Source organism: Trachemys scripta, chromosome 11 (assembly GCF_013100865.1).
Source record: "Trachemys scripta elegans isolate TJP31775 chromosome 11, CAS_Tse_1.0, whole genome shotgun sequence".
In the NCBI taxonomy this organism is placed as follows: Eukaryota; Metazoa; Chordata; order Testudines; family Emydidae; genus Trachemys; species Trachemys scripta.
Genome location: NC_048308.1, coordinates 42,559,695 through 42,572,437, shown reverse-complemented (window position 1 = coordinate 42,572,437; position 12,743 = coordinate 42,559,695). Strand labels below are relative to the sequence as shown.

General features: G+C 37.2%; 1 protein-coding gene across 1 annotated transcript in view; it reads left to right on the top strand.

Annotated features, from left to right (window-relative positions):
- TTN (titin) overlaps nucleotides 1-12,743 on the top strand; it is a 297,668-nt gene that overhangs the window by 33,846 nt on the left and 251,079 nt on the right. The window contains exons 30-43 of the mRNA XM_034786056.1: nucleotides 34-306; nucleotides 425-688; nucleotides 786-1,046; nucleotides 1,461-1,721; nucleotides 2,258-2,521; nucleotides 2,619-2,879; nucleotides 3,025-3,285; nucleotides 4,182-4,442; nucleotides 4,537-4,678; nucleotides 4,767-4,932; nucleotides 5,433-5,664; nucleotides 6,450-6,734; nucleotides 6,837-6,962; nucleotides 10,026-10,214. Coding sequence (XP_034641947.1) covers nucleotides 34-306; nucleotides 425-688; nucleotides 786-1,046; nucleotides 1,461-1,721; nucleotides 2,258-2,521; nucleotides 2,619-2,879; nucleotides 3,025-3,285; nucleotides 4,182-4,442; nucleotides 4,537-4,678; nucleotides 4,767-4,932; nucleotides 5,433-5,664; nucleotides 6,450-6,734; nucleotides 6,837-6,962; nucleotides 10,026-10,214 — 3,246 coding nt within the window. The remainder of the gene's footprint in view (nucleotides 1-33; nucleotides 307-424; nucleotides 689-785; nucleotides 1,047-1,460; nucleotides 1,722-2,257; nucleotides 2,522-2,618; nucleotides 2,880-3,024; nucleotides 3,286-4,181; nucleotides 4,443-4,536; nucleotides 4,679-4,766; nucleotides 4,933-5,432; nucleotides 5,665-6,449; nucleotides 6,735-6,836; nucleotides 6,963-10,025; nucleotides 10,215-12,743) is intronic.

Below are 12,743 nucleotides of genomic sequence, written 5' to 3'. Positions count from 1 at the left end.
AGGATTAATTTATTTTTCTTTCATATTTCATAGCTCGTCCTGTGACTATTCTTCAAGGACTTACTGATCAGAAAGTCTGTGAGGGTGATATTGTGCAACTTGAAGTTAAAGTCTCCCTAGAAAATGTTGAAGGTGTATGGATGAAGGATGGTATTGAAATTCAGCCAAATGACCGTGTGCACGTTGTGCTGGACAAGCAGTCACATATGTTGTTAGTTGAAGATGTAACAAAGGAAGATAGTGGAAATTACTCCTTTAATATTCCCAGTCTTCTTCTTTCAACCACTGGACGAGTCTCTGTTTATAGTAAGTGACTACTGTTAGCCAGTCCAATGTTTTTTCAAAGGCATGGGTGGTCATTTGTTTGCTTTATTTCTTGTTAATTTAAAGGGGGGTTTACATTAATATTTTTGTGACTTGCCAGGTGTAGACATAGCGGTGCCACTAAAAGATGTTCACACTATTGAAGGAACAAAAGCTGTCTTTGAATGCAAAGTTTCAGTCCCTGATGTGTCTTCATCCAAATGGTACCTAAACGATCAACAGATAAAGCCTGATGACCGTATACAAGCTGTCTGCAAAGGCACTAAACAAAGGCTAGTGCTTACCAGGACCTATGCATCAGATGAAGGACAATACAAATTGATGGTTGGCAAAGTTGAAACCAGTTGCAATCTTACAGTAGAAAGTAGGTATTCATTAAGATGCACAGTAGTTCTTAAAATATTGCTTGCTAATATAACAAAGTGGTTGTGACTAATATTTCTAATGAACTTGTTTTACAGAAATTCAGATTATTAGAGGCCTTCATGACATCACATGCACTGAAACTCAGAATGTATCCTTTGAGGTTGAGCTATCTCATGCAGGTATTGATGTTTTATGGCACTTCAAAGACCAAGAGCTCAAGCCTAGTCCTAAATACAAAATCGAAGCACGTGGCAAAATATATAAATTGACAGTGGTCAACATGATGAAAGATGATGAAGGTGAATACACATTTTACGCTGGAGAAAAGAAAACATCTGGGAAGCTTATAGTAGCAGGTTAGTAGGTTTAAATCCCAAAAAGTGTCTCACTTTGATTTTAAAAAAATGTGCCCAATGTAATAAGCAATTTACATATTTTGAAACAGCACCTGGCAATTTTGCTCTTGCTATACCTTTCTCCACTCTTTTTTCTTTTCTCTTCTTTTTCCTGAGGTTTGTCTCTCCTTCTCTATCTTATTTTTTCTGTTCTCTTCTCGGCTTTGATTCAGCAACTCTTAGGTGGGTGTTTAAATGCTTTGTTAAATCGGGGCCATAATGTAGAATGATGCACAAATGAAGGCATTATGTTGTCCTCAGAATCTGTGTAGCCAGTGGATTTCAGCAAAGCTGCATTTCAGTATAGGGGAAAAAATAATCTAATGAGACAGCTGAAACACTGAACAAATAACTCATGCTTTTGCTTCCCAACAGGTGGTGCCATTGCAAAGCCTCTCACCGATCTAACAGTGGCTGAATCCCAAGAAGCTGTTTTTGAATGTGAGGTGGCAAATCCTGATTCTGATGGCCAGTGGTTGAAGGATGGTAAACCATTATCTATGACAGATCACCTCCGAAGCAAATCAGATGGTTTAAAGAGGAGACTTAGTATTCCAGTCACCAAGCTAGATGATATGGGTGAATATACCTACAAAGTGGCATCCTCAAAAACATCTGCCAAATTGAAGGTTGAAGGTCAGTAATTCTATCCTGATTTGATACTTTTAAGGGCTTGATTCAAAGATCGTTGAGGTCAATGTAATTTGGCTCAGGTCCTAAGACACAAAATAAAACTAAGTATGATGATATATATCATCATTCTTACAAACTGTCTTTTGTATTTAAAATGCATGATGTTTGAGGCAATAAATGGATACAATTTTTGGATATTCCATGTTAGAATTTAACATAATATTTTGATAAAAACATATTCAGCGTATGCTGTAAACCATTAAAAAGTCAACATTTGCCAATTGTGTAGTAGCATTTTAAATACAGAAAAACTATGTTAATCTTAGATACTGATAGCTGCTGGGAAATGCTTTTTTGTTTTGGGTTTTTTTGTGTGTCTGGTGCGGAGGGGGGCTGGTGACCATGATATGTGTATAAACTGTATGTCTTTGGATCTTAAAAATAAAAGTGGATCATAACATGTTTTGTAAAATGACAATATTTAGCTTTCTTTGAGTTTCAGTTTGCTTTTTCAGCTTTATTGGTAATTGTTTTTCTAGCTGTTAAAATAAAGAAGACACTAAAGAACCTAACTGTAACAGAAACACAAGATGCAGTTTTTTCTGTGGAACTTACCCATCCTGATGTTAAAGGAGTTCAGTGGATCAAAAACGGCATTGAACTTAAATCAGATGACAAATACGAGATTACAGTGAAGGGAACTGTTTACACACTGCAAGTGAAAAATTGTGTTATCACTGATGAGTCCATTTACAATTTTAAGCTTGGAAGGTTAGGTGCCAGTGCCAGACTCCACGTTGAAAGTAAGTCAATTTGTGATCATTTCAGCAATTAGTCTAATGACTGATTTAAAATTTAAATCACAAGTATGAATAAACTGTTGTAATTCTCTTCCTTAAGCTGTTAAGATAATCAAAAAGCCAAAGGATGTGACTGCTTTGGAAAATGCCACTGTTTCCTTTGAATTGAGTGTTTCCCATGATACCATACCGATCAAATGGTTCCACAGAAATGTTGAGATTAAGTCAAGTGACAAGTACAGTATGATCTCTCAAAGGAAAGTTCACAAGCTGATGTTGCAGAATATATCTCCCTCTGATGCTGGAGAATACACAGCTGTAGTAGGACAACTGGAGTGCAAAGCAAAGCTGTTTGTGGAAAGTAAGTATTTCATGCCACACTAGTTCATGTATTATAATTAGTCCTTACTCAGGATGATCTGTTACTCTTTGCATTTCCAATTTTATAAACAGAATTTAAAAGACAATACTATCTGATTTTTTTTCATTCTCTTGTCTTTTCATAGCCGTACATATTACAAAGACCATGAAAAATATTGAGGTTCCTGAGACCAAAACTGCCTCCTTTCAGTGTGAAGTATCTCATTTCAATGTACCTGCTGTATGGCTGAAAAATGGTGTGGAAATTGAAATGAGTCAAAAGTTTAAAATAGTGGTTCAGGGGAAACTCCATCAGCTCAATATCATTAACACAAGCAGTGAAGATTCTGCAGAATATACATTTGTCTGTGGGAATGACAGAGTCAGTGCAACTCTGACAGTGAACCGTAAGTGAAAATAAAAATTAACCAAAGTGTTTTCTTTTACCAAAATAGTTATGATATTAATATAGGATTAAAGCTTCTTTGTGTTCAATATAAACTGAAACATACCCCATCTACTGGTTAGAGTGGAAATATGGGAATCAGGAGACATGGGGTAAAATTCTCAAAAGAAGTACCTAAGGAGCCTATATCCCATTTTCAAAAGAGATTTAGGCACTTATGAGCTCAAAGTCCCTTTGACTTTTATTAAGGCTAGGCTTCTAAGTGGCTAGATCACATTTTGAAAATGGGACTTCGGCTCCTAAATCATTTAGAAACTTTTGAAAATGTTCTTCCTAGATTCAATTCTCAAATCTTGACTCTGACACAGAATGTCTCTTTGACATTGCACAAGTCATTTAGCTGCTCTGTGCCTCAGTTTCACCATCTATAAAATGGGAATATTCCCTTTTCTAAATTATTTTGAGATCCTTGAATGAAAGGCCCTATACAACTACAGAGGGATATGGTTTGTTTTTGGCGTTTGTTTGTTTTTTGAGTTTAAAACTTTTTTTTTGTTCCAGAAAATAAGATTATTCAGGTCACTTTGTATCTATGAGCTTTCCATTGGTTTGATATTTTTCCTTACTGATTTCACAACAATATGTGATAAAAAACAAATACACTTATTAAAAAGTAGTAAGTTCCAAATAAAATGCTGAAAAGGACACTCTCTTTTTGGTAATTTTTGTGCTAAATACAAGAAGCCCAGGTTTCAAATAATGGCTTATTTTATAATATTTTGCAAAACCAATGAGGGAAGGACCTTAGTCTTAATGCAATCTGATTGAAGAATTGTGAAGCAATTCAGGTTCTGTTAAGACACATTCTTAAATCATATGGCTATTTTTTTCTTTTAGCTATCTTGATTACATCCATGCTGAAAGACATCAATGCTGAAGAGAAAGATACAATAACATTTGAAGTAACTGTCAACTACGAAGGCATCACATACAAGTGGTTAAAGAATGGGGTGGAGATAAAATCAACTGACAGGTGCCAGATAAGAACTAAAAAGCTTACACATTCTCTTGCTATAAGGAATGTCCACTTTGGTGATGCTGCAGAATACAGTTTTGTTGCTGGGAAAGCTGTTTCATCAGCCACTTTATATGTGGAAGGTATTTGTTTTCATAGTCTGTATATTTAAGGAATGTAATGGCCCTCCTGATGTATGTTTACAGCACTCATCGTATATCCATGGTATTTCCCTAGCTCGTCACATTGAATTTAGGAAGCACATTAAAGACATTAAGGTTGTAGAGAAGAAACGAGCCATTTTTGAATGTGAAATCTCAGAACCTGACATTTCAGTGCAGTGGATGAAGGATGGCCAGGAACTCCAGCTTGGTGACAGGTAATCTTTTTCTCCAGAACAAGACGCTAGTATTCCTTATACTTTTTCAGAAAAATAGCTCTGTTCATTGTCTTTCTGTTGTCTTTAGAGTGAAAGTTCAGAGGGAGAGATTTGTCCATCGCCTCCTCATTCCTTCCACAAAGATGTCTGATGCTGGACAGTATACTGTAGTAGCAGGAGGAAACATGTCTAGTGCTAACTTAGTTGTGGAAGGTCGTGATATTCGTATCAGAAGTGTCCATAAAGATGTTCAGGTACAGTATATATAAAGGGAATAAATTCTTGATAGTTCTGTTGTTTTATCATTTGAAGGAGCAATAGCTAATGAATGGGATATATTGAGCTGGGGTAAGAGCGTACCTAAACTATTTGAGATAATTGCCCCCTCCCCCCCACAAAAAAAAAACAGCAATAGTCGTGCAGTTGGGGCCTCCCACCATGTTCTGATGGGCTATCCCCATTACCATGGTATAGGCCTTAGGGATTCTAAAGACACCTACTTCTCACCAGATAGGTAACTTTCTTCTCATTGATCCAAATAAGACATTAATAAGTGGGAGAAGGAGAGCACATCTGCAGCTCTCAGGCCTATATAGTTACTTTGAGTTGGTGCACTAAGTAGTAGGACATCCTGAGTCCTGCTACAGAGACAGAATTCAGCGCCTCCTGAGTTTTCCCCCTTAAGGTTTAGTGAAGCAGGAGGGCAGCTGTAAAAGCAGGTGCTATTTGTAATATTTATCCTACTTGATAAAAGGTCATTGAAAGACAACGAGCTGTAGTTGAATTTGAAGTCAACGAAGATGATGTTGATGCTCGCTGGTATAAGGATGGCATTGAGATCAATTTCCAGATTGAGGAAAGATATCGATATGTTGTGGAAAGACGAATCCACCAGATGAGCATCACTGAAACAAGATACAGAGATGCTGGGGAATACACCTTTGTAGCAGGAAGAAACAGAAGCTCTATTATTCTCTATGTTAATGGTATGTATGTTTGCAATATTGTTGTAGCCATGTTTGGTCCCAGAATATTAGAGAGAGAAGGTAGGTGAGGTAATATCTTTTATTGGACCAAATTCTGTTGGTGAGACAGAGACAAAAATGTTACTTCACCCACTTTGTGTCTCTAATAGTATGCATGGACATTCATTTTGCTCATCATTGCATTTCCTATCCTGTGTTTTCTGTATCTCTGTGAGGACTTGTTGGCGTTATAATACTGTAAACCCTGGAACAGATGGGGCTGCTTGTGCTACATCACTGCTTCCTGTCCACTCTTTCCATTGAAATGGATAACTGATTAAAATGTTTATCTCTGCATCTACCTAAGCCAGTAAATCCTCTTACTTCCAAGTAAAGTAAAGTAAATAAAGCAGTAGTCCCTTAACTGTGATATCCCAAATATTTAGTATTGGAGGGATCAACCTAACAGTTTTCAGAGATGTTTTTTACAATTTCATCTTTCAAAAAATCTTATACACTAAAACAGCTATTTATTTTAAAACATTTTTTCTTGACTCGCTTTTATTCCAGTCCCAGTTCAGTATTCCTTGACCAAGAAAATCCCCCAGTCAAGTGAAGGGAAGACTTTGTTGTGTGAGAAATACTAAACTGGATCCTCAGTCACTGGGAACTTTGCATGAATAAGGATTGTGGAATCTGACCACTTGACAATAGTATTTTTGTTTGGCAGAGTAAGAGATCTTACTAAATTTTTAATAATTTCAATAAGCAACACATATTTAGATCCTTTTTTTTTAAATCTGCAGCTCCAGAGCCACCCCATATTATTCAGGAGCTTCAGCCCACCACTGTGGAATCTGGTAAACCTGCCCGCTTTTGTGCTATAATATCAGGTAGACCCCAGCCCAAAATTTCCTGGTATAAAGATGAGCAGCAGCTTTCTGCAGGCTTTAAATGCAAGTTTCTTCATGACGCACAAGAATACACTCTATTGTTGATTGAGACTTTCCCTGAAGATGCAGCAGTTTACACATGTGAAGCAAAGAATGACTATGGAGCTGCCACTACTTCAGCTTCACTTTCAGTGGAAGGTAAGTTTCCCAAGTTCCTTAAAGTGTATTTGAAATGGTATTGTCAATATTTTGTGATGTGTGCTCTTCCATGCGGTCTAAACTTTTGATCTCTTCCTTTAGTCCCGGAAGTTGTTTCTCCTGATCTAGAAGTGCCAGTTTATCCACCTACTCTTATAACACCACTTCGAGATGTTGTTACTTCTGAGGGACAATCTGCATGTTTTCAGTGCAGAGTTACAGGGACAGGTTAGTTTAATGAAATTGTATACAATTTTTGTTATATCAGAATTGTTCAGCTGATGCTGAAAGCAAATCTAATAGCATATGAGCTGAAATCTGCCTTTATGAGGATTGTGTAACTATCAGATATATGTAGGAAGTACAGTGTTGGCTGTATAATTGATTGGCAGCTAGCAATTTAAAAAACGATCTCATATCTGCCAGCAGACATGAAATTTAAGAATCCCCTAAAGCTAAGCAGTGTTTTAATGGGTGGTCATGGGCTCAGTAGTTCTGACATTTTTAATCAGATGTGAACCTTTGTAATGCTTTTCAGAGTACTGACTGCTACATGACATTTAAAACTGTCAGTGCAGTGATATGGCAGAGCTTTGAAGCCCTAACTGCAATGCTGAGGAAAGCATTGTCCTATAAATGAGCATGAACAATGAGCAAACCTTCTGGTGCCACCTACTGACACATCATTTTAAAAAGATACAGGTCAAAAATCTGCCCTGACTTTCACCCTGAAACCCTTAATATCCCCAGGATGTACCATTTTCAGTACCATTCATGGAAACATTAAACTAAAAATATTATATGAAAATTAGCATTTTTGTTTTATCCCAGCATCAGAGGTTTTTTTTAATTTACACTTAATCAAAATAGACTTTCCTTATATAAATTTACCATGTTCTAATTAAATAAATACCATCTTATAACTAACATTTTGCCCATGACACCATAGTAGCTAGTTTGTTAAATTAAACTGCATTATTATTAATTATTATTATTATTATTATTATTACCCCACATAGTCTTGGGAACTATTAATAATAATAATAAAACATTCACATATTACTGTAGAGATACTTAGTGCCTAGCATAAAACAGTATAAGATTCAGTCCCTGTCCCAAAGAGTTTGCAGTAGACTATAGCAGTAGTTCTCAAGCAGGGGTCTAGGGCCTTTTGGGGGTCCGTAAGCAGGTTTCAGGGAGCCGCCAAGCACAGAAGTGTTAGACTTGCTGGGGCCCAGGGCAGAAAGCTGAAGGCCCATTGGGTAGGGGTCAAGCACAAGGCTCCCAGCCCTGCCACCTGGGGCTGAAGCCGAAGCCTGAGCAACTTAGCTTTGCAGGGACCCCTGTGGCATGGGACCCCACACAACTGCCCTGCTTGCTACACCCAAATGCTGCCCCTGGCTTTTATATGCAGAAAACCAGTTATTGTAGCACTGGTGGGCCGTGGAGTTTTTATACTATGTTCGGGGGGGGGGGGGGGAAGGGACTCAGAAAGAAAAAGGTTGAGAACCCCTGGACCAAAGTCCAGATTTAAATCATTTTTGAGTTACAGAAATGCAAAAATGTGCATGAAATGAGTAGCATCTACTCTTTTTGCATTCCTGTCACTTACAAGTGCAATTCTTGAGTTGGAAAAAGATTAGAAAACAAATCTGCTTCCATGATAAAAATTGTGGTAAGACTCAGAAAATACACATGGGAGTTTATACTGGAACTGACATCTTTATTACAGCTACGCAAAGCATGCCACAATTGTATGTGTGTGTGTGTATACTATCTTTATGTGCATGTTGATGACTGAGAGGTACATTTGCAGCACAGCACATGGGGAGTTGTCCTTGCAGTTCTCGTTCTTTTTGTATTGTATATGAATGAATTTGGATATTTCTCAAATACAGCATGAAAATATTTTATATTAGCTTAGCTAATATACTAGCATTGAAAATATATTTTCAAATTGCATACACTACAGTACTGTTTCCTGAAAACATTGTATCTTTATTACAATGACAGCAGCAAAAACAATTAAAATACATTGTATATGCCAGATCAGTGTGGTTAGTGATGTAGTTCACTGCCAGGTTTGATGAGTGGTGCTGGCCTCTTCTTCCCCAAGCTGGCAAGGTTTATAAGATCTGGGAAAAACAGCAGGCTTCATGCATTAGACAAGAAGGTATCTCACTGGACTCAACGGTGACCTTTCTTGTCAGTTAAGGACTGGCATTAAAAAGCTTCACACAGGCCAGTACAACTAAAACAGATCCTCAGCGATGATGATTTCCACCAGCTGAGGCTCTGGCCCTAAGGTCTAGAGGATTAGGGATATGAAAAACTGGAGGTTTCTCAGAACTCAGATAGAAAAATAAGCCATGCACTCCCCTCCTCAGAGAACAGATTACTATTGTCATTTGTTTGAATTGTTGGGATCAGCTCAGTCATTTTGTAGCCTACTAGATGATCAGTTTTAAATGAGAATTTGAGATTTAAGATAAATATAAAATAAAATCAGTTCTCCATAATAATAATAATTAATAGCTGCAGCACTTTTTAAAAAAACAAAATTCAGGGAAATTATCTGGGGTACTGTTTATACAGCCCTAAAGAGCCACCTATATTCATGTGTCTTAGCATGCATCAGATTCTGTAAAATGGAGCATGCTTGGAAATGAAAGGGAAATGGACTCCCTACAACTTCCTCTGCTCCTTCCCTATGCCAGTATCCAACTCCTCCCCTTCTCAGTCACCTCCAGCAGCCACCAGACCTCTTTGCCTGGCTCCCAGGCACAGACTCCATGCTACCCTCCTCCCATGTACAGCACCTCTGCTCTCCCTCATGCTCCTACAGCCATCAGCTGAGCTCCCGCATCTGAGCTGATCCTTCCATATTTCTTCACCTACCCTCCCAGATGAATTCTCAATGGAGATTTCTACTTAAAATATGATGCCAAGTTATAGTCGCTGGGATCTTTCATTTTTCATGCTCACTGACAATATTGAAAGCCTACTCTGCCTCTGCTATTTCAAAGATATCAAGAATGAGAAAGAGAGAGATTTCCAGTTAATCACTGAATGTAGGAGTAACAAAATAAGTTTTCCCTCCTACATACTACCAAGCTGGAAATATAAAATAACCAATAAGCTACATGTCTTTAAACTAGTCTTATTGTACATTATATATTCAACTTCAAAAAGCTGTGATATAAGTGATTTCTACTTTGTGTATTTTTAAAGTATTTACCTACAGACATTGTATCTTAATCCTACATTTCTTTTTTTATTTTACTTGATCAGATCTGAAAATCTCTTGGTATTGTAAAGATAAGGAGATCAAGCCATCCCGTTTCTTTAGAATGACTCATTTTGAAGACACTTGCCAGCTGGAGATTTCAGAAGCCTATCCAGAAGATGAAGGAATTTATACATTTGTTGCTAGTAATTCTATAGGCCAAGTGACAAGTACTGCTAACTTGAAGTTGGAAGGTACAATGTGCAATTAAAAAAGAAATAATGTTTTAAAATAGGTTGTGTGCCCATACTAATATTCATTAATAAATATATGTGAGTCACTGTCATGTCATGTCATGTCTTTTAATTCAATTAATCAGTATCATCTTGCAATGTCCACAACATCCACTTCCATCTCCAAGACATAGGTCATGCACAGTGAAGTTTGTTTCACAGTTTTTCAACATTTCATGCACTTCACCTTTCAATTCTTTTCATTAGCAGCATTCAGCATGCCTCAAACAAGGTAGAATCCTTGTCCCTAACCTAAGTCTATTAAACAGATTTTTATTCCGTTAACAAGCCTTTGCCTTGTAAAGATCTCTAAAGAGTTTTGGTATTGATAAAATGTTTTCATTTAAGAAACATTAGAAAATCTTAAACAAGGGTGTGCCCCAGATTTGTGCAAATGAGAAAATAAATTTGCACTATTATGCATTCTGAAAATATTGATCACAAATTTCAGAACAAAAAATGGTCTAGAGGGTTTGTTATTTTAATCTTGTGGTTCTTAGTGTTATTTAACCAGAAATATATTTATTTTTATTTTTGCAACATAATTTGTAAACTATGGAATTAGTGATTCATATTGTAAAATTGCCAGGCCAAAAAGAAAAAAAATTACGAGAGAGAGAACTTTGATTGTAGCGTAGGGTAAGAAATTAAAAGTTGACATGCTTCTTTTCAGGATTTAAAAAGGTTGAAGAAGTTACATCAAAGTCCCAATGGCATGTTTCTTCATCAGTTTCACTTAAGAAGGAGCCTGTTGGCCAAAGGCCCACCTTTATCCAGCCTATTTCAAGCTGCAGGGTATGCAGCGGGGAATCAGTCAGATTTCAAGCCAGGGTCTCTGGCATGCCAAAACCAGAAATCCAATGGTTTCATAACCAACAGCCAATGTTGCCAACAAAAAATATAGTTTTCCATTTTGATGAGTCTACAGGCACAGCTATGCTGATAATAGTAGATGCTTTTTTAGAGCACGCTGGCCAATACTCTTGCAAAGCAGGAAATAGTGCTGGAGAAGCAACTTGCACAGCTACACTTACAGTGACTGCCGAAGGTAAAGCCCCATTTTTGTTCAAAGGGATTCAGTTTGTTGTATACCACTGTTACTAATTACCTCCTTTCCTCTTTTCACACCTTTTAGTTAGCAGCTAGTTCACTAATGTTGGTAGTATTAGCTGTAACCAATAAACCACTGTCATTTCCTCTACTTTAAAATGTCATATAATTTAAAATCTCACAAAACTGTGTCCTATATATAGAAAATATAGACCTTTTATTAAACTACGCAAGTACACACTTTAAACCAGAGAGCTGGTGATAGTCACACCATTGTCTCATATGCTCTACACTGGGCTATAAAAGCTAGCAGAAAATACATCCTTAAAGAGTATCATAACAGATTATTTGATATTGGAATGGACAGCTTCAGTGAAAAGAAGAGATGAACATCAGCTGTGTATCAACTGCATGAGTACAAGTCATTTTCCATTCATCTACATGAATGAATTTTCTTTTGTGTCAAGAGCATAATGCATCTGGCATGCTGAGTTTTCCCATGAAGATATCTTTCATACTCATTATCCATACCATTTTATTTTGTTCTTATGTTGGCCCATTAAACTATGTTAGTTGTTAATATTGTTATTTTTTTGTTACTTGATTACACAGTGCAAGCCATAGATAGGCAAAGTTCTGGGAAAGATGTAAAAGAGTCTATCCAGTCACAGGCAATATCAGAAGTTCATGTTGCTTCCCCTTTCGCAAAGAAGGAGACACAGGCTTATAAAAAAGAAATTAAAACAGTGCAAGAACCATCGTACCAACTGGGTGTGCAGGTTTTGGAAACTCTATCAGAAAGTTTAACCATGAAAGCTACATCAGTGAAAGAAACAGAAACCTTCCATACAACAGTCCTTTCACAAACATCACAAAGCACAATGAAAGTATCTGCTGCTGCTGTTCAGGAAATGAGAGAGGCTTCCCCAAATATTCTCCTGAAACTCCGTGACCAAACTGTGAAATTTGGCGATACCGCACAGTTCATTTGTGCTTTAGAAAGCGAACACTTTTTAGAGGTTCTGTGGACCCATGAAGGTGAAAGGATAAAAGAGTCCAAACGAGTGACGCTATCACAAAATGGAACTGTCCTATTACTCACAATTATAAATGTCCAACTGTTAGATCAAGGACTGTACAGATGCACTGTGTACAATGATCATGGAGAGACGACAACCGCTGCTGTACTAACAGTAGAAGGTGGATATTTGATTTTTAACATTATGACTTATCTCATTTCAACCTAATGATCTCTGCGAATAGCTCACTCACATTTCCTAACACTAGTATTTAATTTAGAAAGCTGTATTTTAAGTTCTTTTTCACATTTAGGACTCTATTCATAAATGTCTTTTGCAGCATCAGGCAGAGAGTTTTATAGCTTGCTTGAGAAGTGCATCATGGCGGTTCCCAGCAAGTTGCAGCCAAATGGCATTTCTA